Source organism: Geotrypetes seraphini, chromosome 6, assembly GCF_902459505.1.
Source record: "Geotrypetes seraphini chromosome 6, aGeoSer1.1, whole genome shotgun sequence".
Classification (NCBI taxonomy): domain Eukaryota; kingdom Metazoa; phylum Chordata; class Amphibia; order Gymnophiona; family Dermophiidae; genus Geotrypetes; species Geotrypetes seraphini.
Genome location: NC_047089.1, coordinates 34,134,776 through 34,160,594, shown reverse-complemented (window position 1 = coordinate 34,160,594; position 25,819 = coordinate 34,134,776). Strand labels below are relative to the sequence as shown.

Genomic DNA, 25,819 nt, shown 5'->3' with positions numbered 1-25,819 from the left:
GCCTGCAGAGGAGAAGGGTACAGATAAGAGAGACTTATCCAATGAGCGGAGTGCCCAGGAGGGAGTGTGGGGGAGAGAGGAAAGAGGAGAGATACAGTGGGACGAATACACTTGTAGGTCAGTATGAGGAATTTGAACTGTATGCTGAAATGGACAGGGAGCCAATGAAGTAACTTGAGGGGAGGAATAATATGGGCCTAGCGACATTGATGGAATATGAGGCGAGCAGCAGAATTCTGAACAGATTGAAGGGGAGAGAGATGGTTTAGCAGAAAACCAGTGAGAACAGGTTGCAGTAGTCTAGGTGAGAGGTGATGAGGATATGTAGGAGGGTCTTGGCAGTGCACTCAGACAGAAAGGGTCTGATTTTAGCAATTCAGTGCTCCCCTGGTCATTTGCGGTTGGCGATTCGCTGTCCCAGTCATTCACGGTATTTTCTGCACTAAAGTCGGGCATCATCAATCAGGAGCTGCTTTGACACTCAGCTCCTGATTGGTGAGGCCCGACTTTAGTGCAGGAAGAGGCGGTCGGAGCATACCGCGAGTGATTTCCTTCATTCGCCGGCGCTCCGGCTGCCCTCTCCTGCCTCTCCAGCTGCCCTCTCCTGTCTCCCCCGCTAAAAACCGTATTCACGGTTTTTCAACATTTGCGGAGATTCCTGGAACGGAACCCCCAACAATATCGGGGGAGTACTGTATTGTAGAGAACAAAATGACAGTGACATCAGTCCTCCTATTGTCACTCAAAGTATTGCCTGGTTTTTATTTTTTATTTATAGTTTATTGGCCTATATCCCACACAGGACCAGGTTTTGAATATCTGGGAATAACTTTGTTGATGCTAAGTAAAAGGCTTCCCACTGACAGCTGAACATTGACCTCTGTGGCTTAATTTTTTATTAATTTAAAAGACTATCATGCTTTCCGTCATCTTGGATTTAATTTTTATTTCACATCCTCCTCATCCATCACAAGTAACAGTCGTAAAATTATGTGCTCATTTTGCAAATGATCATCGATCCCTAGCCTTTCCCTCACCTTGTACAGAGTAAACCATTGCCTGGTGATAAAATAATGTATAACATTATCATCAACGTGACAGTCTTATTCCATTCACACCGAATGTTCATTCAGCTTCAGGAAGATCATTTACTACAACCTCAATATAAAGTCAACTATATGAAAAGGCAAAGACTACAGACAAGATAATACAGAGGCTTTAAAAACTGGCTGAGGATCTCTAGGATATGAGGCATGACTGGACTTGATTTGGAATAACAAACATCTTAAGGTGTAATTACATAATCTGAAATGATCTGCTGCAAAGGTTTTACTGGTCCATCTTGTACTTTAAATCCTTATAATCCTAAAACTGCAAATTATGGTGGAAATAAAAAAAAAAAAAGAAAAAAGTAAGCATTTGAGTCCTAAAAGACAAAACTAAGCATATACAGACTCAGATTATAGTGCTTATTTCAGTTTGTAAAACTTGTATTTTGATAAGGCCAAAGCCCCTACTTTGTTGGCATGTGTGGCAGTAAATAGTAATACAGAACTTCTAGCCTTACTTTGGAATGACTACAACCTGCCATGCTACCTCTTTGCCAGTGGCAGATTGCCCTATGAGGTAATCAGGCATCTCTTGGTGGGTGCCTCAGTTGCTGGGTGATAGCGATGCTGGCTAGTGGTATGCTAGAGCTAAAGCAATCTGAGTCTGCTCCTTAAAGATGACAAGATGTGATGGAACTGCTGCTAACCAGTGAGCTCCGACCATTTTAAAGGGGTAGCCTTAAAATGGATGCACCACTGTAGTTTTCTGATGCCAGCAAATGGTACAGGCCTGAAGTACCAGCAACTAGGCCTAGAGCTCCAGTGATCTGTTTGGGCCTGGTGCCCCAGCAGCTACCGCATGCCTCCCAGTGAAAAGTGGACCTGAAGCCTCAGTGGCTTGCAGAACAATAAGATAAAGGTGGGGAAAGAGATGTACACGGAGACAGGGATAACATGAAATCCACAGGGATGATGGCGATATGATGGGGTTAGGCGGTAGATGGAAAATAATTGGTCGGGGGTAGGGCGAGGATGGGGGACCAGATTATGTCCTTATGTATATCTCTAAGGAACTCTTGACACCAGCACATAACCAAAATATTATTTTTCAGTTTCCCAATACTTAGGATGAACAAATTTTTAAAGTACAAAAAAAAAAAGAGGACATGTGGCCCTGACCCATTCCACCCCCTAGTCAGGCCCCGTTCTGCCCCCAGCCCCACCCCCTTTGTCCTTTATCTGCCATCATGTTTCTATGTTTCTGTGCTCAGTGTTCTAGTTATGCATTTTATTGAATATTGTGTTATGCATTTTATTGAATATTGTGTGCATTTTATTGAATATTGAATATGTTACTTGTAGTCGTCCACATTGAATTGTTGACTCTAGAGGCAAGCACCTTTGTGCCAGAACACAGATCTGAATCGAGACTGATCAAAATTTGATAAATTTACCCCCATGTTGGAATTATATTGGTCTTCCTTTACTTTTTCTTCTGTTGCATTGACTAAAGCATAATATTTAAAAATATATGTGGGGGGGAGGGTGTATGCAGGTATGTGTGTGTATGCATGTGTGTGCATGTGTGTATACATGTGTGTGTGTGTGTGTGCATGTATGCATGTGTGTGTGTGTGCGTATATCCATGTGTGTGTGTGCTTCATTTCTGCTGGTGTAGTCATTTTGGTGGTGCAGTACAGTTAAACTACACTGCCATAGTAGGTAGGTATTCTGAAATTACAGCATGTAGCATAGACAGCATTATGTCTGCTCTGTAATTGTTTAGGTTGAAGCCTGGAAAATAAACTCTGGTAACAGTGTCGACAGCCCTAATGCTGGATAGAACAGATTTCATAGGAAGTTAATGCAAATGCTTGTAAGCATAGATTGAGACAGGAATTCCTCAATAATCCCTCCCCCCAAAATTGTTGCCAAAACACTCTTATCCATATATTTTTTTTTTAAATGAAGAATAAAATAACCAAAGAAGCTATGGATTATAATTTTCAAACAAAAACTATGAAAAATAACATTTATTGAAACATCCTCAAAATCATATCATTAATTTTTTAATATAATAAATCATACTCTCACCATGAATAATTGCACATCACAGAAAAACTACCTTACAGCAAAGAGAGAAACACCCTCAAATTATTCTCTGCCCCTCGATGGACCAATTTAGGAAAGGGGATGGGATATGATATGCCTCCTTTCTATGGTTACAATCAAAATGGTTTATGAGAGGCCGCTCAAAAGTTCCCAGCCCAACCAACAACATTGGGGCAGTCTCCATTGAGGGCTATATACTTAGTCCAGTGATTTTTCTACTTTTTACCTTCTGTCAGAAAAATTTGGAATGAAAAAAGTGGAAAATCACTGGACTAAGTATATAGCCCTCGATGAAGACTACCCCAGCTGTGTTAGTTGGGCTGAGAACTTTATGAATTATATAAAAGGGTGTCAGGTCAAAAGCGCGCCGGGACAAAGGCATGCGCAGACAATTGAGCGCAGCACGGAGGCGCGCGCCGCAGAAAATTACTGTTTTTAGGGCTCCGATGGGGGGGAACCCCCCCCCACTTTACTTAATAGAGATCGCGCCGCGTTGTGGGGGCGTTGGGGGGTTTGGGGGGTTGTAACCCCCCACATTTTACTGAAAACTTCACTTTTTCCCTGTTTTTAGGGAAAAAGTTAAGTTTACAGTAAAATGTGGAGGGTTACAACCCCCCAAACCCCCCCACAACGCCGGCGCGATCTCTATTAAGTAAACTGGGGGGGGCTCCCCAACAAAACCCCCTGTCGGAGCCCCTAAAAACTGTAATTTTCTTCGGTGCGCGCCTCCATCTTGCGCTCAGTTGTCGGCGCGCGCCTTTGTCTTTCGCGGGGTTGTCTATGAACCATATAAAAGAACTTAGGCCGCGTTAGGGGTTTTTTATCACTGAGCTCTGACACTTATAGGAATTCTATGAGCATCGGAGCTTTTACCGCAGTGGCCGGCGATAAAAAGCCCTAATGTGGCTTGATAAAAGGAGACCTTATGGATCCAAGATGGTGTTTGAGTCGGACGTCTGGCATTGAGCTCTGATTTACTCCTTCTCCCTCAGTAGGAAGCTGTATTTTTCTTTGTTTGAAGCGCAGGGTTGAATTTTTTTGACCCTGTTCGCTCTCGGATTGTTGGTTTTGATCTTCGCGGCTTGCCTGCTTGAATTCATTACAGCGCTCAATGGCGAAGAGAAAGGGAGCTACGCGACCGAATCCTCCGGCTGCTTCGAGCTCCAGAAACCTTATCCAGATGATGCTTGACGCCCGCGTCATCAGAGAGAGATGCTACCAGCCTCAGGAGGAATGCCAGATATCGTGGCGAACCTTAGTTTAGATCAGGTATTCTCTTAGCCCGATCGAGATTCAGGCTTTTCTTCAACCTGGGAAAGAAGGCTCTGTGGAGGGAGAGGCACTCTTGCTTGCCCAGTGAGAGGGACAGCTGGAGAGCCCTGGAGGAGCAGTGGAAGCTGAGTTGTTGGGGACAGAGACTCCCACCGTAGCCAATTTGATGGCATCACACACAGAGGCGGGTCTTATTGAATCAAACATCTCAGTTTCCATTGCTGGTGCTCCAACTTTCTCTGGATCTGCTCTCAAGAGCAGTACTTGCTCCTTGGGATGGGGGAGGGTTATGGGGGATAAGATAGGGGGGGTCAGCAATATTCTGCTTTCCATGAGTATAAAAAAGATGTCCTCTCCCATGGCCACTCAAAGCAGAACATTCCCAGATGATTTCTGGTGCACTGCATAGGGATCCATTGTTTGTATTTGGGTTTTTGATAGGTACTAGTGACCTGGATTGGCCACCATGAAGAAGGCTACTGAGCTAGATGGACCAGTGGTCTGACCCAGTACGGCTATTCTTGTGTTTTTATTATTTTTATATGTCAATAAAAATTAAAACTAAGGTCATTGTAATAATCACCAAAAAATGTTCAATGTACTTTTACTAGATTTTTAGTTTTTCTTGCTGAAACTCACAGTTTTTAAGTGTCCAGGGTAGGATCATGGGATCAGTTTTCTGATTCAACATCTCAGGGTGAATGATATACAATGCACCTTGTACCTACAAGCAAAGATTACACAATTTCATCTTTAAGGCATAGCACATGGAGTTGAATTCTTTCTTCTGCTCCTATACTTTGACAAATTTGGTGGGATCAATGAACATTTTACTTAATCTCTCTCCCATCTTCATCCTATAGTCATTGCAGTCATTGTTTCTCAATATTTGCCTACAAGAAAAATATGGATCTTCATGTTAGATAATATAAGAAATCTACCTGAACCGGAAATGGTTTTTAAGGGTGATGATGCGGAGGAACTCAAAGAAAGCTCGGTGAACCTGGAAGATGTAATAAGCCAAATTGACTGGATGGTATACATCCCAGGGTACTGAATGAACTCAAACATGAAATTGCTGATCTTCTGTTAGTGATCTATAACCTGTCGCTGAAAATTGAAGGGAGGCCAAAGCTATGCTGATTTTTAAAAAGTATTCCAGGAGAGATCTAGGAAATTACAGACCAGTAACCCTAACTTCAGTGCTGGGCAAAATAGTGGAAGCAATTATAAAAAATAAAATTTTGGAACACGTAGACAAACATAGGTTCAGCCTAGGGAGTTCTTGCCTCACCAATTTGCTTGACTTCTTTGAAGGTATGAATAAATATGTAGATAAAGGTGAGCAGGTTGATGTAGTTAAGATTTTCAGAAAGCTATTGGCAAAGCTCTTCATGAAAAGATCCTGAGAAAATTAAAGAGTCATGGGATAGGATGCAATGTTCAATTGTGGATTAGAAATTGATTATCAGATAGAAAATAGAGGGTAGGATAGGTAGACAGAAAATAGAGGACATTTTTCTCATTGGAGGAGGGTAAATACTAGAGTGCCACAGGGATCTGCTCTGGGACCAGTGCAATTTAACTTATTTACAAATGATCTGGAAACTGGAATGACAAGTGAGGTGATTAAATTTGCAAATGACACTGAACTGTTCAAAGTTCTTAAAATGCATGCAGGCTGTGAAAAACTGCAGGAAGACCTTAGGAAATTGGAAGACTGTGGGGGTCAATTCTATGAAGGACGTCTAACTTTAGGTGTGAGTTAGGCGTCCAAATAAAGTAGATAACAAACCCAATTAACGACTTAATGAGCATTAATTGGAAGTTAGACGTCCAAAGGCTGTGCACGATTCACAAAACAGACGTCCACAATTTCGTGGATGCCCAAAAAAAAAGCTGCATCTAAAAGATAGGCATGGGAGTGGCCTTGATTTGAACGTCCAATTAGAGAATCGCATGTCGCTCAGCACCCCAACGCGTCTATCTAACGCCTAAAATGTAGGCGTTGCAAAACCAGGTCTACTTTGGGCGTTAAGTGGATGCAAGTTAGGCAGGTACAACTTAGGTGTCTCTTAGGCATGCCGTAGGCGCTCGCTTATAGGTGAACAGGGCTTTTATTTGAGGGGTATAGAGGACTCCAGGTTGATATTAAGCTCAAAATATGTTTAATAATGCATCACCTAAACATCTTTTTTTTATTATTAACAAAGAAGAGTCCTCTTTAGGATAAAAATAGAAGCTTTAGTATGCAATATATATATAGGTACTCGTCGACTTACGACCGTAATTTGTTCCGACTGACAGGTCATAAATTGATCGGGACATAAGTCGGCCTATGTTAGACTAAGGTAAGAATACTGTATTAGACTGGGTAATGATATTGTAATCATCTTAAAGTGATATTTTATCAACATTTTCTTACTTTCTAAGTCAAGCACAGCACAATCCCTTTATGGTGAACATTCGTTATGGCGCCTCCTCCACTTTATATTATTACTGCTGCGTAGCGAGACTTGGGAGTGCGGGAGACTGGCGCTGCTAACAGCTGGTGGGGGAAACTGTAGTAAATGCGTCGTAAAGTCGAACAGTCGTAACTTGAATAGGTCGTAAGTCGACGAGTACCTGTATATATATTTTCATGTGCTTTGTTTAAGTAATGCATTATGAAACATATTTTTTTTATTTATTTAGTCAATTTTCTATACCGTTCTCCCAGGGGAGCTCAGAACGGTTTACATGGATTTATTCAGGTACTCAAGCATTTTTCCCTGTCTGTCCTGGTGGGCTCACAATCTACCTAATGTTCCTGGGGCAATGGGGGGATTAAGTGACTTGCTCAAGGTCACAAGGAGCAGTGTGAGTTTGAGGCTATAGCTTTAACCACTGCACCACACTCTCCCTTATTTTGACCTTAATATCAACCTGGAGTACTCTATACCCCCCAAAATAAAGCCCTGTTCACCTATATGTGGATGCCTCCAGCATGCCTAAGTGACATCTAGGTCGTGCCCACCTAACCAGCGCCCAAATAAAGCCCAAATGACCTAGTTTTGAAATTGAGATGCAATTTAATTCTGAGTGTGTGGTGCAGTGGTAAGAACTACAGCCTTAGCACCCTTCAGTTGTTGGTTCAAATCCCACTCTGCTCTCTGTGACAGAAGCAAAGTGAAAAAAAGCATTAAAAAATAAATAAAATGTAATAGTGGTGCCAGCATTTCACTACATACAATTGTAATGAAGAACTGCATAAAATTGCCTTTCTAATGACATCATAATAATGAGACGCGATAACATTTTAGATGTGAAGATGTCCATGTTACACCTAAAAGGCAATTCTGTAAAGGACATCTAACTATTTAGATGCGTCTAGACTCGCTGAGCGGCGCTGAGCGCAATTCTCTATAGGACATCTATACATTATAGAATCATGCTCAGCATTTTCCCACTAGATGTCTAATCGACACCTAACTTTCAGATGTCCTTTACAGAATTTGGCCCTGTGTGTCCACATGGTAGATGAAATTTAATATGGACAAATGCGAAGTGATGCACATTGGGAAGAATAACCCAAATCATACACAGTTACTAAATGCTAGGGTCCACTTTGGGGGTCAGCACCCAAGAAAAAAAATCTGAGTGACATTGTAGACAATACGCTGATATCGTCCACCCAAAAAAGCAAACAAAATGCTAGGAATTATTAGAAAATGGATGGTAAGCAAGACTAAGAATGTATAGCTCTGTAGTGCAACCTTACCTTGAGTTTTGTGTTCAATTCTGGCCATCTTATCGCAAAAAACATATAGTGGAACTAGAAAAGGTTCAAAGAAGAGTGACCGGGATGATTAAGGAAAGACTAAAGAGGTTAGGGCTTTTCAGATTGGAAAAGAGATGGTTAAGGGGAGATATGATTGAAGTCTACAGAATCCTGAGTGGTGTAGAATGGATACAAGTGGACCAATTTTTTACTTCATCAAAAATTACAAAGACTAGTGGGCACTCAAAGTTACAGGGGGATAGTTTTCACTAAGAGAATAATTAAGCTCTGGAACGCTTTGCCAGAGGATATGGTAAGAGCGATTAACAGAGCTGGTTTTAAAAAAAAGTTTGGACAAGTTCCTGGAGGAAAAATCCATATTCTGCTATTGAGACATACAATGGGGGAAGCCACTGCTTGCCCTGGATTGTTAGTATGGAAAGTTGCCACTATTTGGATTTTTCTTAGGTACTTGTGACCTGGATTGGCCACCATGAAAATGGACCAGGCTAGATGGACCATTGGTCTGACCCAATAAGGCTATACTTATGTTCTTATAATGAAGATTTTTTTTACTTGGAAATATCAAGAACCTCAGGATAAACATTCAATGGGTGCAACGTCATCAGTTATACAGAATAACTTTTTTTCAGGACTTTATACAACTGTAAGCTTGAAAAAGAAAGATGCCATGGCTATGAAAGCAAATAGAATGTTAGAAATGATCAGGAAAAGCATGGAAAACAAACATGAAAATGTTATAACGCCCTCGTATCGCTCTGTGGTTTAACTGCACCTTGAATACTGTGTGCAATTCAGGTCACCGTATCTCAAAAAAATAAAGTAGAATTAGAAAAGGTACAGAGAAGGATGACAAAAATGATAAAAATGGATGGGACAACTTCCATATGAGGAAAGGCTAAAGATGCTAGGGATCTTCAGCTTGGAGAAGACATGGCTCAGGGGTGATATCATAGAGGTCTATAAAATACTGAGTGGAGTGGAAAGGGTAGATGTGAATCTGTTATTCACTCTTTCTAAAAATATTAGGACTAGGGAGCTTGCAATGAAGCTCCTAAGTAGTAGATTTAAAACAAACCAGAGAAAATATTTCTTCACACAATGTGTAATTAAACCCTGGAATTTGTTGCCGGAGAATGTGGTAAAATCTGTTAGCTTAGCAGGGTTTAAAAAAGGTTTGGGTAATTTTCTAAACGAGAAGTCCATATACCATTATTGAGATGGCTTGGGGAAATACGCTGCTTATTCCTAGGATAAGCAGCATAAAATCTACTTGGGATCTAGCTGGGAACTTGGGACCTGGTTTGGCCACTGTTGGAAACAGCTTAATGGACCTTCAGTCTGTCCCACTATAGCAATTCTTATGTTCTTAAAAAAATGCTGATTCATAAGTTTAAATTACCCTATAATTTGGTAAATAGGCTCTGTAGAACAACATTTTGACAGTATACTATTTGATCGGAATGTGCTATGTGCGCTTTTGAAGTTCCATACACAGAGCACCCTGTAATTGTAAAAAAAAATCTCTCACTGACTTCCAAAATACAGTTCACTATAGTAAATTGCACTTAGCATAATTGATAGTGATAGAATTGTATTGCAACCTTTCAGAATCTAGAACGCTGAAGTAAACATGCTAAAGGATTATCTTATTTGGGATCCCAAAGCTACAGCATCTTGCACTCTACTATAAGAGCCCCATTGCAGACTTTTAAGACTTTCCTCCATTTACACATTTTTGTCTAGTGCAGTTGTTCTTAACCTGGGTTCGACCGAACCCCAGGGGTTCGGTGAGTCAGTCTCGCGGGTTCGGCGGAGGTCAAAACACACCTCCGACTCATATAGCGCTTCGGTCACGTTCAATCATCTATCAGTTCAATCAGTTATTCAGTGATTTTGATCAAGACTGATCGTGTACTCGGTTTCTTGATCTATCAATCTGTAACTAACGCCTTATATGCATCAATCAATTCCTGATCAAAATTTGTGATTTAACTGATAGATGATTGAACGTGACCGAAGCGCTTATGATTCGTGATGATACGCCCCGCTTGTCCATAATTGGCTGCAGGTGATCACGCAACATTGCTTGGCCTATCTGTGCTGCAGGGGATTTGATGCGCACAGTAGTCGAATTGTAACTGTTGTGATGGTACGTCGTGTGATACCTATCTTAATATTTGAATCCCTTACTAACTATGTCGAGCAAAATACGAAAGTGGTCGGAACGTGACGGGAGTCAGCGTCCTAATTGCATTATTATTCGAAATATAGGAGAACTTTTTTGTTTTCAAAATTGATATTATTTTTTCCCTCACTGTATACCTATGTTTTGAATTTGTAAAAATCATATTTTATTTTTCCAATAAAGAAGGGTTCGGTGAACACGCATATGAAACTGGTGGGGTTCAGTACCTCCAACAAGGTTAAGAACCACTGATCTAGTGCAACTCCCTCTATGCAGGCATAAATTTTGAACTCAACCACAAACTACAACAAATTCAAAACACGGCAATACGACATCTTCAAACTAAGAAAATTTGACTCCATATTGCCTTATTACAATAGCCTTCACTGGTTGCCTATCTCTGCATGTATTAACTTCAAAATATCATGCATAAGGTACCACATCTTATATGTGAGCTCTGCTGAAGCTCTCATAAACCTTTTCATCAGTTCCAGGTCCCTTTCAGCCAGAAACATCAAGAAACTCCTTCTGATCCTTCCATCACTAAAATTTTATTTTATTTATTTATTTAAGCATTTATATACAACTTATAGTCACTCTAAATGGCTTAAATCAGGAACTCAAACATTTTTTCCCTATCTGTCCCTGGAGGCTCACAGTCTATCTAATGTACCTGGGGCAATGGGGGATTAAGTGACTTGCTCAGGGTCACAATGAGCAGTGTGGGATTTGAACCCACACCCTCAGGGTGCCAAGGCTATGGCTTTAATCACTGCACCAAGCATATATTTAACATACTCATCACCTACATTGGCAAAAAGAATTGGAACATCTCAAAGCAGAACACCGCTACTTTAGGTTTTGGAAGAAACTAAAAGCTGTCTTCTTCGGGACAATAGACTCCATTGACAAAGGTTAGAAAACTCAATATCTTCAACGAGCGTCATAACTCCACTCAGTGTTATCTGTACCTCTAATGTCATCTTCATAGCTCCCTTTACATCCTCTCTTCCTTATATTTCTCTCCCTCTTAATCACTGTCCACTTAACCTCCATGTCCGTCAATACATTTTGTATTCTTATTGATTTGTACGTCGCCTTGAACCTAGTCAGGTACAGAGGGACTCATACATTTTAGATTAGATTATTCTGTGCATTGGGCCAGGTTCAGTAAATGGCACCCAAGGATAGATGCCAAAAAGATCCGCGCTAAACTAGCATTCTGCACAGGTTGTACACCCTTTCCAGAATACTAGCTTAGTACAGATCTCACAATTAATGTTCAGTAATGAAATCTGGTATAATGCCAGCACTCAACGTAGGCGCGGATGTTATTACATTACATTACATTAGGGATTTCTATTCCGCCATTACCTCGTGATTCACGGCGGATTACAAAAGAGTTATAGAATGTGGATTACAGAAGATGTCTGGTCATTTTCAGGGAGAATAAAGAGTAGAGTATGTTATTTCTGGGGGTTGGGGAGTTAGTGGAGGAAAGCACACACTAAATCAGTTAGCGTACCTTAATAAAAGGACCCCTTAGTGTATCACCTTTTTTTCTTTCCACATTGGCCACTTTTGGAAACAGGATACTGGGCTTAATGGACCTTCGGTCTGTCCCAGTATGGTAATTCTTATGTTCTAACGTTCATCTGCCATTTGAATGACCAGTCTTCCATTCTCCTAAGGTCCTCCTGCAATTTCTCACAGTCTGCGTGCGATTTAACAACTCTGAATAGATTTGTGGCATCTGTAAATTTAATCACCTTATTCGTCATTCCCATTTCCAGATCATTTATCTATATATATAAAATCGGAGGTATGTATGTGTGTATGTATGTGTGTGTGTATGTACCGCGATCACGCAAAAACGGCTTGACCGATTTGAACGAAACTTGGTATGCAGATCCCTCACTACCTGGGGTGATATGTTCTGGGGGTCTCGCGGCCCACAACTCTATGTTGCTTGCTCAAGGGTGGGTTCACCCAAGAATTTATATGTTCTTGCTCCTGGAGGTGAAACTAAAAATATTGTTTATAATCACGTTTTGCGTTAGTTGTATTGTATTCATTTTGTCAAATATTTCACATTATAATTTGAATATTGTACTTTTTATAAAGTAAAAAAATATTTTCATTCACCACTATAAAGTATCTTTATTTGAATCCATTTACAGTGTTATTGCTATAATTAAATACCCGTGCAACGCCGGGTCATCAGCTAGTATATATATAAAATAGCACTGGTCTCAGGATAGATCCATGGGATTCGCCACTATTCACCTTCCATGTAGCCCTATTTTCTTTTTTCTATCTTTTAGCCAGATCCCAAACCACAAAAGAACATTGCCTCCTATCCCTTGATTTTTAATTTTCTCAAGAGGCTTTCATGAGGAACTTCAAATAAGTTATGCTCATATGCTCAATAAGAGAGGAGGAAGACAGGCACTCATGGTCAAGGAATCCTTCAAATTTACCTTCCTAGACTCTTACCAAACTGAAAACCTGGAAATTCTGTTGACATCTTAAAGATAACTGCCCTCTCACCTGCATTTTGTTCTACATACCCCCAGGGAGCTGGATAACCACTCAACACAATTTCATGGACGTTGTCCTCAGAAATTTTTTATCGACCCCTTATTGCCTCCTAGCAGGAGACATTAATCTACATTTGGAGCTCACAGACACCCATCCTATCAGGGACCTTTTTTCCTTTCTAGAATCTATGAGATATACCCTCAGTGCCCCTGACTTTGCCCTATTCCAAAAACTATTTGCCAAATATGTGCATGCACACTGTTTTCTGGAAACTTGCCCACTAGGTCTCTTGCAGTCCTCCCCACTGACCTTTAAGGTTCTGCTATTCTGCTGGACTGATAAGATGCTTGACAATGGCACCTTTCCTGATGGCAAAGGGCATATCTTGATAACACTAACTGTTACACACAGCAATGTATTAGTCTCCTCGGTCACTAATTACCACCCAGTTGAATCCATCCCCTTCTTTGTGAAGCTCTGGAAGGCCTCGTATATCAACAGCTGCTCGACTATTTGGAACAGCATGGCATACTGCATGACTCCCAGTCTGGATTGTGACCAATTTTTAGCACCATAACAGTACTAGCATCGTTGTTAAATGATACTCACCACTTATTCAGCAGAAGACATGGTGCTCTAGTCTTGCAATTCGACCTCAGCGGTACCTTTGACCTAGTTAATCTTACTATTCTCCTACTGTTCTTATTTAACATCTACCTGTGCTCACCAGAGAGCTAACTGGTATCCATAGGAGTAAAAAGCCATAGCTAAATGGCTAAATAGCATCACTGTCCTCCTTCCGATCCCCTCCTTATCATCAAAAGAGTCTAGACCAGTGGTTCCCAACCCTGTCCTGGAGGACCACTAGGCCAGTCGGGTTTTCAGGATGGCCCTAATGAATATGCATGAGAGAGATTTGCATATAATGGAGGTGCCAGACATGCAAATCTGCTCCATGCATATTCATTAGGGCTATCCTGAAAACACAACTGGCCTGGTGGTCCTCCAGGACAGGGTTGGGAACCACTGGTCAAGACGAGTCAATGAGCTTATCAACGTAATGGAAGATTGGATGAGGAATCATAAACTGAAACTGAACTTTGATAAAACTAAAGGCCTGCCCTTAAGTTGTACGTGCTTTGGTCATACTCTATAACAATGCACATAACTTTTTGAAATGCCCATGATCCTCCCCTGACCACGCCACCTTTTCAAATTCATGCACTGTAACTAGTGCATACATTTTATAGAATTGTGCATGTAACTTTTAATGTCAATAAGCATTAATTAAGAGGTGTTAATTGACAATTAGCACTGATTAGGCCAATTATTCAATTACGTTGTGCACACACATTGGCTATGTACACCAATGTGTGCACCCAACCTTAGGCGCCATATTTAGAATTTGAGGGTAAGTGACTTTGTAACAGGACAGTTAACTATTATTGCAAACCCATGCTAATATTTTTAAGTACAAGTTTCACTGCATATGTTTGTTATGCATATAAATTAGTTGCATGATGCTTAAAATCAGCATTAGATCTCTAATTTTGCCCAATTTAATCATAACACGTGGCTTTACCTACATCATAGATATCTAACACCCCCCTTTTTACTAAGCTGCGGTAAACGTTTCTATCGCGGCCCGGAGCTCTAAATGCTCTGATACTGCTCCGACACTCATTGGAATTCTATGAGCGTTGGAGCATTTAGCGCTCTAGGCAGTGATAGAAACCTCTACCATGGTTTAGTAAAAGGGGAAGTAAATTTATGTACCTTATGAAATTAAGAACATAAGGCTCCCTTCGTTTCAACGCCTATAGGGATTCAATGTGCGTCAGAGCATTTGCCACACAGCAGCTACTACTGCGTCTTTGTATAAAGGGGGAGGGGGAGGCGGGGTAATTTTGATGGTGAAAAAATGGCCATATATTTAGCATCTACTATTTGTGCTCATAATTGAGTAGAGACAAAATAGCCTGCATATATTTGAAAATAGAATGCCCCTTGTTGAATGGCCTTAGGATTATTAATAATAATAATAATTTTCTTGTATACCGCCCCACCAGCAGTTCTAGGCAGTTCACAACAGAAGAACTGAAACATTTCAATTAAAAAATAGAATTTCAAAAAACACAACTGTTATAACTACTACATCCATTAAATACAGCATCAGATTAAAAGTACATTTAAAATACAGAGCCTAATATAAAAACCTTCTTAAATATCAACATTCTTGTTTATCAAATAGGTGAGTTTTCAATAATTTTCTAAATGTAAGATAAGAATAAGCTTGAACAATCAGTGGACTCATCCAGGAGTTCAATTTCCCTGCCTGATATTCCAGTGTCCTGTCCAAAAAAGTCTTATAGCGACAGGCCCTTGGGGTACGGAAGAGGAACACACCTGAATTTCTGGTACATTTTAATGAATTAAACAGTTTCAGGTAAGATACCAAATAGGAAGCTAATAAACCAAAAAGAGCTTTATAACAGATACACCCAAACTTTAAAAATACTCTGGCCTCAAAAGGCAGCCAATGCAGTCTAGCATAAAAAGGACTAACATGATCATACTTCTTGAGACCAAAGAGTAAACGAACTGCTGCCTTCTGAACTAATTGAAGCCTTAATCGAATCTTTTTTGGTAGCTCCCATATAAACAATATTACAATAATCCAGAGTTGACAGTATAGTAGACTGGACCAGCAACTTTTTAATATGGCTAAAAGAAAGCATAAATAGTACTGACCCATCAGGTTCTTTATTCTGAGCGCACTATGAAAACCCAGTTTACTATTAGTCAGGCATGGAAAGACAATTTTCAAAGACAATTTCCAAACCCAGGCAAAGGACTTTGAATATTGCCCTTCAGTCCGATTTGTTGTGCCGCAGTATATCGCTACAAACTTATTTCTTGCCCTAGAGTACAACCTACAGGTATAAATGATGCAGTAAATGAGAATTTTCAAGATTGTGGCCTACTATATTATACGTTGCTAACTTTTTGGAAGACTGCATGAATGCCCAAATTACAACCACTATTAATTATTCACTTTTATTAACACTGTTGTGCAACTTTCTCTCTCTTTTGGTGAGCTCTACCTTTTCTGAGTAGAAATGAATTCAACCGTTCCTAACATTTATATACACCATTGTCTTAACCCTTCATCAACAAATTCAGCTGTATAATTACATTCTGAGACATGAATCATCTCGGCTGTAATTTCATAGACACGCTTTGCTCTATAAAATGAAGGGCACGCTCTGCCTCACTTGATATCTACCGTTATTCTATCTGGCTTTACACGACAAGGCATTTTTCTGCAAAGGAGAAATGAAATGGCTTCGTGCCCTTTGGTTTCCTTTTCTTTTGGACCGAGTTCTGAATTTTTGCTCAGGGGCACCAGCAATATTCGCAACTGCAGGAAGAGCGCACTGGAAGGATTTCTACGCTGCACAGGTTGGTAAAGATTTAACCGTTCACTGGGGGGGGGATAAAACCAGAGGGTGAACTAAGGAAAAGGTGGTGAATTTAGAGAGCAAACATGTGGATTAGCTGTTACTGCCTGGGGTTTAATTGACATGTGCTTATTTTTGAAGCATTTGATGTCTTCTTGTCTCTATATATTTACAGTAGTATTGTAAGGCTTTATGGAGCTACAGTGAATTTTACTCCATAGGGAGAACTTACTTTTTTACAGGGCACTTGGCAACTTGTTTGACCTCTTGGACATTTTCTTTACCAGCACATTCATAGGACACAAGTGAAAACTGTGGAATCGTATTGCTTTACCACCAACAGCTCAAACAGTCTTGACCAATGAAATGATTATCAGAACTGATAGCATTCCAACATACCTCCTGGCAGATAGATGTGCAGCTGAACGGTGCAAAAACACTTCCAGTTTTTCAGAGCAATTGCACTTAAAAATGTATTATTTACATATGCTATTCGTTTTTACCAGTTATGAACACTTTTTGGGCCATGTGGAATCAAAGAATAAGAAAGCTTTCATATGACATCTTCTACCCCTCCCAAAAAAGATTTCATTGTGCTTCAGAAACGCCCATGTCGTAACGTCGAGAGTAACCTGGCAGCATATTAAAAATATGACTGGCATTAATAACGTAGGTTGAACATCTTGAGTTCTTTCGGGAAATATTTGGGGACATTTGAGTTTTTTTGCCAAACTGTCGCTGCTGTAAAGGCAGGAAATTTAAGAAACAAAAATATATTGGGGGAAAGCGTTAAAAAGAAGTTTGAGGCGCTCTGGAAACTAACTCACCGCTCATGGTTTTACTAACAGCCTTTGCTCCATCCACAAAACAAGTGCAGAAATTGCTTAATGGCCTGAGAACTAGAGGGACAGGATTTGATTCCCACCACAGCTCTTTGTGACTCTGAGCACGTCACTTAATCCTTCATTACCCCAAGTACAAAATAAATACCTGTTTATAGCATATAACCACAGAAAGGCATATCAAATCCCTTCCCTTTAATTTCCTACTACTGCTACTAATTATTTCTATAGCACTACCAGATGTACACAGCACTGTACAGAGTCACAAAGAAGACAGTCACTGCTCAAAAAACTTACAATCTAAACAGACAAGGCAGCCAAACAGGATGTCATGGATATAGTTAATAATAATAATAATTTATTCTTCTATACCGCCACAGTCGAAAGACTTCTAGGCGGTTCACATCGAAGAAGGCTGGACAATCAGCGAATTACAGAATGCAGGAGGTGAGGGTACAACTTATTACATAAGAAATAGATAAAAGGACAACTTATTACATAAGAAATAGATAAAAGGGCATAAGAAATAGATAAAAGGGGGATGGTTAATCTGCTGGCTGGGTTGGTGGACAGTGGGGATTAGGGTTATGGATTGAAGGCTATATAAAAACAAAAAGGTGGGTTTTCAGTCTGCTTTTAAACAAGATAAGGGAAAGGGCTTGGTGGACAAACTCGAGTCATTTATTCCAGGCATAGGGGGCAGCTAGATGAAAGGAACAAAGTCTGAAATTGGCAGTGGAGGAGAAGGGTACAGCTAAGAGCAGCTGATCTGAGGAACAGAGTCTGCCATCATCAATGCAAAGAGCCTAGCTATATGTCTCCTTCTACCTAAGAGAGAACATTCTTTAGATAGCTACCTTTAAAGCAGGGATCTCAAAGTCCCTCCTTGAGGGCAACAATCCAGTCGGGTTTTCAGAATTTCCTCAATGAATATGCATTGAAAGCAGTGCATGCACATAGATCTCAAGCATATTCATTGGGGAAATCCTGAAAACCCGACTGGATTCCGGCCCTCGAGGAGGGACTTTGAGACCCCTGCTTTAAAGTATGTTGGAGGGATTCTATTAAATTTCTTAGCTGGCCAAGTCATGGCATTTTACTCTGCGACATGTCACAGGGAAGAAAGTTGACAAAGCTTTCTCCCCTCTTAAAGGCCTTGCCACTCGTATAGTCACTCTCTTTTAAAGAAACTATTCCACATTCTTTGCAACTTATATCATCGTGTTAGCCCAGGAGGATAAGCTAGAGGAAAAGGGGTGGCATAGGAGTGGCAATCTTTCAGCAACCTATTGTCACTATTGCTTTTTCTATCAGGCAGAGATCAGCAGCTAGTACTCCTTGCAGTTGTATAGGGATAACTCTCTATTGTAAAGTCAAGCATATACTTTTCAGATGATTTTTCTCCCATTGAATACCAGTGCATAGATATGTGCTATCTTGATGGCCATTAGTTAAATATCGAGTCCATTATACACGCTTATATTAAAAGAACTTGCATGTAATGTAAACAAAGGAGTATATAGCTAGGTACCTTAAAGAGATGCCATCTAGATATATACTTTTGAAAATGCAGTGATAGAGACGTTTAAATACCTACATGACGTAAATATGCAGGAGTCAAGTCTCTTTCATTTGAAAGGAAGCTCTGGAATGAGAGGGCATAGGATGAATTTAAGAGGTGATAGGCTCAGGAGTAATCTACGGAAATACTTTTTTACAGAAAGGGTGGTAGATGTGTGGAACAGTCTCCCAGAAGACGTGGTGGAGATAGAGATTGTGTCTGAATTCAAGAAAGCCTGGGATAGGCACGTGGGATCTTAGAGAGAGGAAGAGATAATGGTTACTGTGGATGGGCAGACTGGATGGGCCATTTGACCTTTATCTGCCATCATGTTTCTATGTTTCTATAACCATAAAGCTCTATGACATCACAATGAAAGTGTTAAGAGCCTTAGCCAATAGGGAGAGGAGGAGACAGTGGATGCTGTGGATGGGCCATTTGGCCTTTATCTGACATCATGTTTCTATGTTTCTATCCCAGCTTGCCCCTCTCTTCCCTGACAACCTTTTTTCTTTGGTCAGATTTGTGCAAGTTATGAAAATATGCCCCTATTCCAAGTTGGCTAAAGTTTGCTTTATTCTTGACATGGGTTTAGCAGATGAGTGAACCTTGTCGGTGAAAATTTGTATGGCAAATGCAGTTTTGCTGTAAGTAGGTTTTGCACTCCCTGAAGAAGCCAGTATTTAACTGGATGAGACATCTGACATAAATGAAAGATTCTTCTTATGAGGAAGAATATTTTTCCAGACTTCCCTATCGGCAGAAAAGATAAGAATTTATATTTTTTATATTTAATTTTGCAAATATTATTGAGTTAGGTGGAGGTTTTTTTCATGTGCAATGATGAACTTGGTGGCTACTGTGCTTTGCTCCTGATGATGTAGGCTTGAGCACATGGCTTTTCCTTCATATGTTATATTATTTTCATATTTTTTCATTATGTAATTTCATAGTTATAGTATAGGGGTCCTTAGACTGGTCAGTGGTATTTTTTTGTCCAGCTTTTTTTGTAAAGTTTAAGAAGGCAGTAAGTGCACATAACATAACATCATGCTTATAGACCATGTAAGCAGAAGTTCAACGCGGTTAACAAAAAATTAATAATAAAATAACATTAAAAATGCCTAGAACTATTTGGCCAAATACTTTGAGAAAAGATAGGTTTTCAACAGGGTTCTAAAATGTTTGTAAGAACAAGCTCTAGGTAACAGCGGTCAAAATTCTTTGTCGTAGGAAGCTGCCTGAAATGCTAATGCATGATCCAAGTATTTCTTGCTTTTACAACCTTGAAACGATGGAAAAATAAACAGGACATGAGATCTTCTACTGTATTTGTAAGATGCTTATGGGATTTGCAAAGCACTCATGGGATTGCAAGCTCATTTCAAAGGGAAACTCCTGCCAAGAGCTGAGGCGCACAAGAGAGATACAAAATGGATAGGAGCAGGTGCAAATGCAGTAAATATACAGAGGTGTGACAGTGCCATCTTCCTCGATACTTTATTCCCCTGACCTCTCCCCTTTCCTACTTTTTGTGAGCAGTGTGCATATTTTCACATGTGGTGAGGAGAGTGGGCAAGAATCAAAACACATTTTCATGTGGGTAAACCTGATTCCCCCCCCCCCCTTTTACAAAAGCAGAGTGCGGTTTTTAGCACCAGCTACGGCGGTAACAGTTCCTATGCTCATAGGAATTCTATGAGCATCGGAGCTGTTACTGCCATGGTCGGTGCTAAAAACCATGCTACGCTTTGTAAAAAAAAAAAAAATGGGGGGAGGGACTGGGTAAATCATTCTCTTGTTTCCCGAATGTTTGAAAATTTAACCCAGTATATACAATATCACAGCAAGGGTGGCCAACAATGCTACAAAAAAGATATCTCCTTTCTCACTCAGGGTTAGTGACACATGGGGCTCCTTTTAGTAAGCTGTGGTAACGTTTTTAGTGCGCGCTAAAGATTAGCGCACGCTAACCCATGCGCTACACAGAAAATACTAACGCCAGCTCTATGGAGATGTTAGCGTCTAGCGTGCCAGGCGTGGTAGTGCGTTCTGAGCGCAAGCTAAGACCACTAGCGCAGCTTAGTAAAAGGAGCCCTAAGCTGCGGTAGTGTTTTTAGTGCACGCTGAAGATTAGCGCACGCTAACCCCCGCGCTACGCAGAAAATACTAACGCCAGCTCTATGGAAGTGTTAGCGTCTAGCATGTGGGGCATTGTAGCGCATGCTGAGCGCAAGCTAAGACCGCTAGCGCAGCTTAGTAAAAGGAGCCCTAAGCTGCGGTAGTGTTTTTAGTGCGCACTGAAGATTAGCACGCGCTAACCCCTGCGCTACGCGGAAAATACTAACGCCACCTCTATGGAGGCATTAGTGTCAAGCATGCGGGGCACTGTAGCACGTGCTGAGCGCAAGCTAAGACCGCTAGCGCAGCTTAGTAAAAGGAGCCCTAAGCTGCGGTAGTGTTTTTATTGCGCCCTGAAGATTAGCGCGCGCTAACCCCCACGCTATGCGGAAAATACTAGCGCCAGCTCTGTGGAGGTGTTAGTGTCTAGCGTGCAGGGCATTGTTGCGCGTGCTAAGCGCAAGCTAAGACCGCTAGCGCAGCTTAGTAAAAGGAGCCCTTGGTGTTTATTACTTGTAATTAGCTGCATTCCTTATAAAAAAGGCCAGGGTGATGATTATATTTCCATTTGGTCTAACCTCTAAGGGTATATATTTGAACTATACCTCAATGCATCTTCTCTTCTGTAGACAAAGTGGGAGGAACAGAGCTACTTGTAACAGAATTTTGAGTCAAGCTAGAGGAGGATCCTTGGAAAGAATGCTGGAGTGAGTTCAGATTTATTAGATCTCCGATTTTCCAGTTTTGTGACAATGTATAAGGATAACTAGCCTCCCACACAAATCACCCTTACTGTCAAGGAACGAACCGTCTACAAGGTCTCCGATAAGTAGATGCATGTCAACAACATTAAAGCATTAATTTATGGTGGTAGTAGTTGTTTGCTTACCTGCTTTGATGTTGCTGCTATGTGAATACTTAGCAGAGACCTTGAAATTATCCACTTCTCGACACTGCCCATTGCAGGCAAAACATAGTCTACGCTGGAGCTGTTAATTTTGGATCAATATACGTATTCTGTTGCAGTAACATCAGGATTGCTGTAAGAGCTCATAAACATTTTTTTTTTTTTTAATCATTTTTATTAATTTTTCAAATGTACAAGAGCAAGCAATGCAAACACACCAATAAAAGAAACAAGACAACAGCAGAAACAGTCGGGTCATTCGCGTCTTCCTTCACGAAGACCCTCAGAAACCAACCCCACCCAACCCACCAGAATCCCCCACCCCCCTTCCCACACACTCCAGTTTCAAAAGTTCAGTAAAGAACTACGAGCTCTCGGGGACAATCCCTCCCAAACAGGAGCCCATATCCTCCTGAATTTCCTCCAAGGCCCAGGACCCCTCCCCCCCTCCGAACATCCAGATATTCAAATTTGAACAAAGTAAACAATTCATTTCTCCACATAGGCGTTTCAGCTTGGCGCCACAACAAAAGGATGCACTTCCGGGCCAACAAGAAGACCTTCTGCAATAACAGGTTACCCCCTCTGGACAAGCCCAAAGGCGCTCCCTGAGAAAAATCAGAATGTCTGCCCGCAAGGGAATCTGCTTGTGCAGAGCAGACTGCAAATACAGTGCAACAAAAGACCAAAAGGCTTGGATACGATCACAGGACCAGAACATATGAAGCAAGCCTGCAGGGGTAGACTGGCACCGAGGACACCGTGCATGAGGAGCATACCCAGAAACATAAACATTTTTTAAATTCTCATAAACATTTTTAAAACATTTAAAAATTTTTTAAGATTAACTGCTACAAACAAATAGAAATGAATTGCAGAAGTATAGGAATGCACCTTTTCAGTTTTTCAAGCTTTTTGTGTGCTAAAATAATTCTTTATATATCTTTTGTCCGTGAACATTTTGTGTTGCATATTATGCTCATAGGATTATAGTTTTTTTGCCTCTTCATTTTTTGTTTCAGCTGTTGATATCAATAAAGTAGGAAAGTATTTATGGGATGAGTAAGCTATAGAGAATGACACGGTGACAAAATTTATCACCGTTCCCGTCGCTGCGGGAAATAATCCCATATCATTTTCTAGTATTTATTTCAACCTCAATCCTTCTGCACCAGCATTCTTCAAAGCAAAGCGGGTCAGTGGTTGTGCCCAATTATACTCTGATTCTTTCCTCTCTCCTTAAAGAATGACATGAAGATGGTTTCCCGCAGTTATCCACGGGGACGGTGATGAATTTTGTCACTGTGTCATTCTCTAGTAAGCTATAAAGAAAGGGCAGGATGCCAGAATGAAAGATGCGGTGAGCAAAGGTTAGAATTTCATGGTCAAATTTCTTAGCACCATGTATTATCTGATGTATTTCATAGTAGCTGAAATTTGCGTTGACTCTTGAAGTAATGAGTTAGAGTAGTCAAGGCATTAAATGATGAGTGGATAGAAGCCCAAAGTGGATAGAAAGCAAAAAGAGATTTTATAACCACATTGGAGATGTGAAGATCAAAAGTTAGATGTTTATCAAATGTTACTCTCAGGATCTTGATGGAACCTCTCAGAGGTATTCAAACACCATGGATAAAAGATAGCAGTGGACGAGAGGAAACAAGCTGCCAGGAGAACAAATAGCCTCAGTTTTGTAGGAGTTCAGTTGGAGGCCATTAAGAGCTCACTAGTCGGCTATTGGATCAAGCTTTGAAGACATATTTGAGATAAGATCAGAAGAGTACATATCCATGTTAATGGATCTAAATTGTATCTAAATTGCAACGTAATTTAGGATTTTGTCGTGTCAGGTAAAATTTGTGAATTTAAAAGCATATCTGGTAGTATGAATTCTAATACCAAAGACCTGCTCCGAGTTCTCTAATTTTCTAATTTGAACATAGACCCTTATATACACAATTTGCCATTATTCATAAAGGGTGATTCATCAGTGGGAACCTTCTATCAATTCTTTTTTTTTTTTTTGTAATTCTTTATTTATAACACAGACATAGAACACGAGAAACACAATGAGCCCTGGCACAAGAAGAGCAATATCAAACCTCTCCAAGTAAATAAACTGTGTTAAACCGTAGAGTGCAATGCAGGGTTTACCCACAATCACCATATAACACCACCCTATATGTGATTTTTTAAATTTAAAAGTGCTATTTTGTGTTTAAAATGTTTTAAAAGTGCTAAGTGCAAAAATCAAATAGAGAAATCAAAAATATTCATAGAAACATAAAAACATAGAAAGATGACGGCAGATAAGGGCTATATAGCCCATCAAGTCTGCCCACACTATTTACCCACCCTCTTAAGTCTTCTGACCCCTTAAAGTATAATTGTAATTATACTGTCACTCTACTGACCCGCTCATTCAAGTCCTAGTGACCCTATCCCTTGGCATGACCTCGTAGGGATCCCACATGGGTATCCCATTTGTTCTTGAAGTCAGGGATGCTGCGTGCCTCGACCACCTGCACTGGAAGCTTGTTCCAATGCTCGATCACTCTCTCCGTGAAGAAGCACTTCCTGGCGTCTCCACGAAACTTCCCTCCCCTGAGTTTGAGCGGATGTCCTCTTGTGGTCGAGGGTCCCCTGAGAAGAAAGATATCATCTTCCACCTCGACCCGTCCCGTGATGTACTTAAATGTCTCAATCATGTCTCCCCTCTCCCTACGCTCTTCGAGAGTGTAGAGCTGCAATTTGCTCAGTCTTTCTTCATACAGGAGACCCTTTAGCCCCGAGACCATCCTGGTGGCCATCCGCTGAACCGATTCAATTCTGAGCACATCCTTACGGTAATGTGGCCTCCAGAATTGCACACAGTACTCCAGATGAGGTCTCACCATGGCTCTGTACAATGGCATCATGACTTCAGGTTTCCTGTTGACGAAGCTTCTCTTGATACAACCTATCATCTGCCGTGCTTTAGATGAAGCCTTCTCCACTTGAGTGGCTGCTTTCATGTCAGCACTGATGATTACTCCTAAGTCTCGTTCTGCCGTAGTCCTGGTTAAAGTTTCTCCATTCAGGGTGTAAGTTCTGCAAGGATTTCCGTTACCGAGATGCATGACCTTATATTTCTTGGCGTTGAAGCCCAGCTGCCATATCAAGAAACATAGAAACCAACGGGGTTTCTTCTTTCTTTGTTGTTTATTTACCGATTTTATGTAGCGGATAGTTGCTTCGTGTAGTGTCCTTTTCAGTGTTGACCACATAGCTTCCACATCATCCGTTGTTTCTTGAGCCTGTAGCGTTTGATGGACGAAATCACCCATGCTTGTGAAGTCAGTACCCCGGAAATTGAGTACCTTCGTTTTTGTTTGTGATCTAGGGAAGCCCTTTCTAAGGTTGAACCATACCATGTTATGGTCACTGGTTGCCAGCGTTTCTCCCACCGAGACTTCCGTGACGCTTTCCCCGTTCGTAAGTACCAGGTCCAGGATGGCCTGGGCCCTAGTGGGCTCTAGCACCATTTGTTTGAGCTGTACTCCCTTCATGGATGTTAATATCCTCCTGCTACTACAAGTTGTTGCTGAGAATGTGTTCCAGTCTACATCAGGCATGTTGAAGTCCCCTAACAGGACAACGTCCCCCCTTAAGGTGATATTCTCAATGTCTTCAATTAATTCTGTGTCCTTGTCCTCCGATTGTCTTGGAGGTCTGTATACCACACCGAGGTATAGGCATTTCTCTCCGCCTCTGGCCAGGTTTACCCAGATGGATTCCCCAGTGTACTTGACATCTGTGATCCTAGTTGTCTTGATGTTCTCTTTGATGTAAAGTGCTACCCCACCTCCCAACTTACCCTCTCTATCTTGGCGAAGCAGGTTGTATTCAGTGTAAAGTCGCTTAGACCCTTAGAGGGGCATAATCGAAAGGAACGTCTAAGTCCATTTTTGTCTAAGTCGCTAGTCATCCAAAGTAAAAAACAGC

General features: G+C 40.9%; 1 protein-coding gene across 1 annotated transcript in view; it reads left to right on the top strand.

Moving 5' to 3' along the window:
• The window catches only part of LOC117362355 (matrix metalloproteinase-20-like), a 70,928-nt gene that overhangs the window by 7,658 nt on the left and 37,451 nt on the right, over nucleotides 1-25,819 (top strand). Inside the window, exon 2 of the mRNA XM_033948612.1 lies at nucleotides 5,398-5,483. Within this exon, the coding sequence (XP_033804503.1) occupies nucleotides 5,398-5,483 (86 nt within the window). The remainder of the gene's footprint in view (nucleotides 1-5,397; nucleotides 5,484-25,819) is intronic.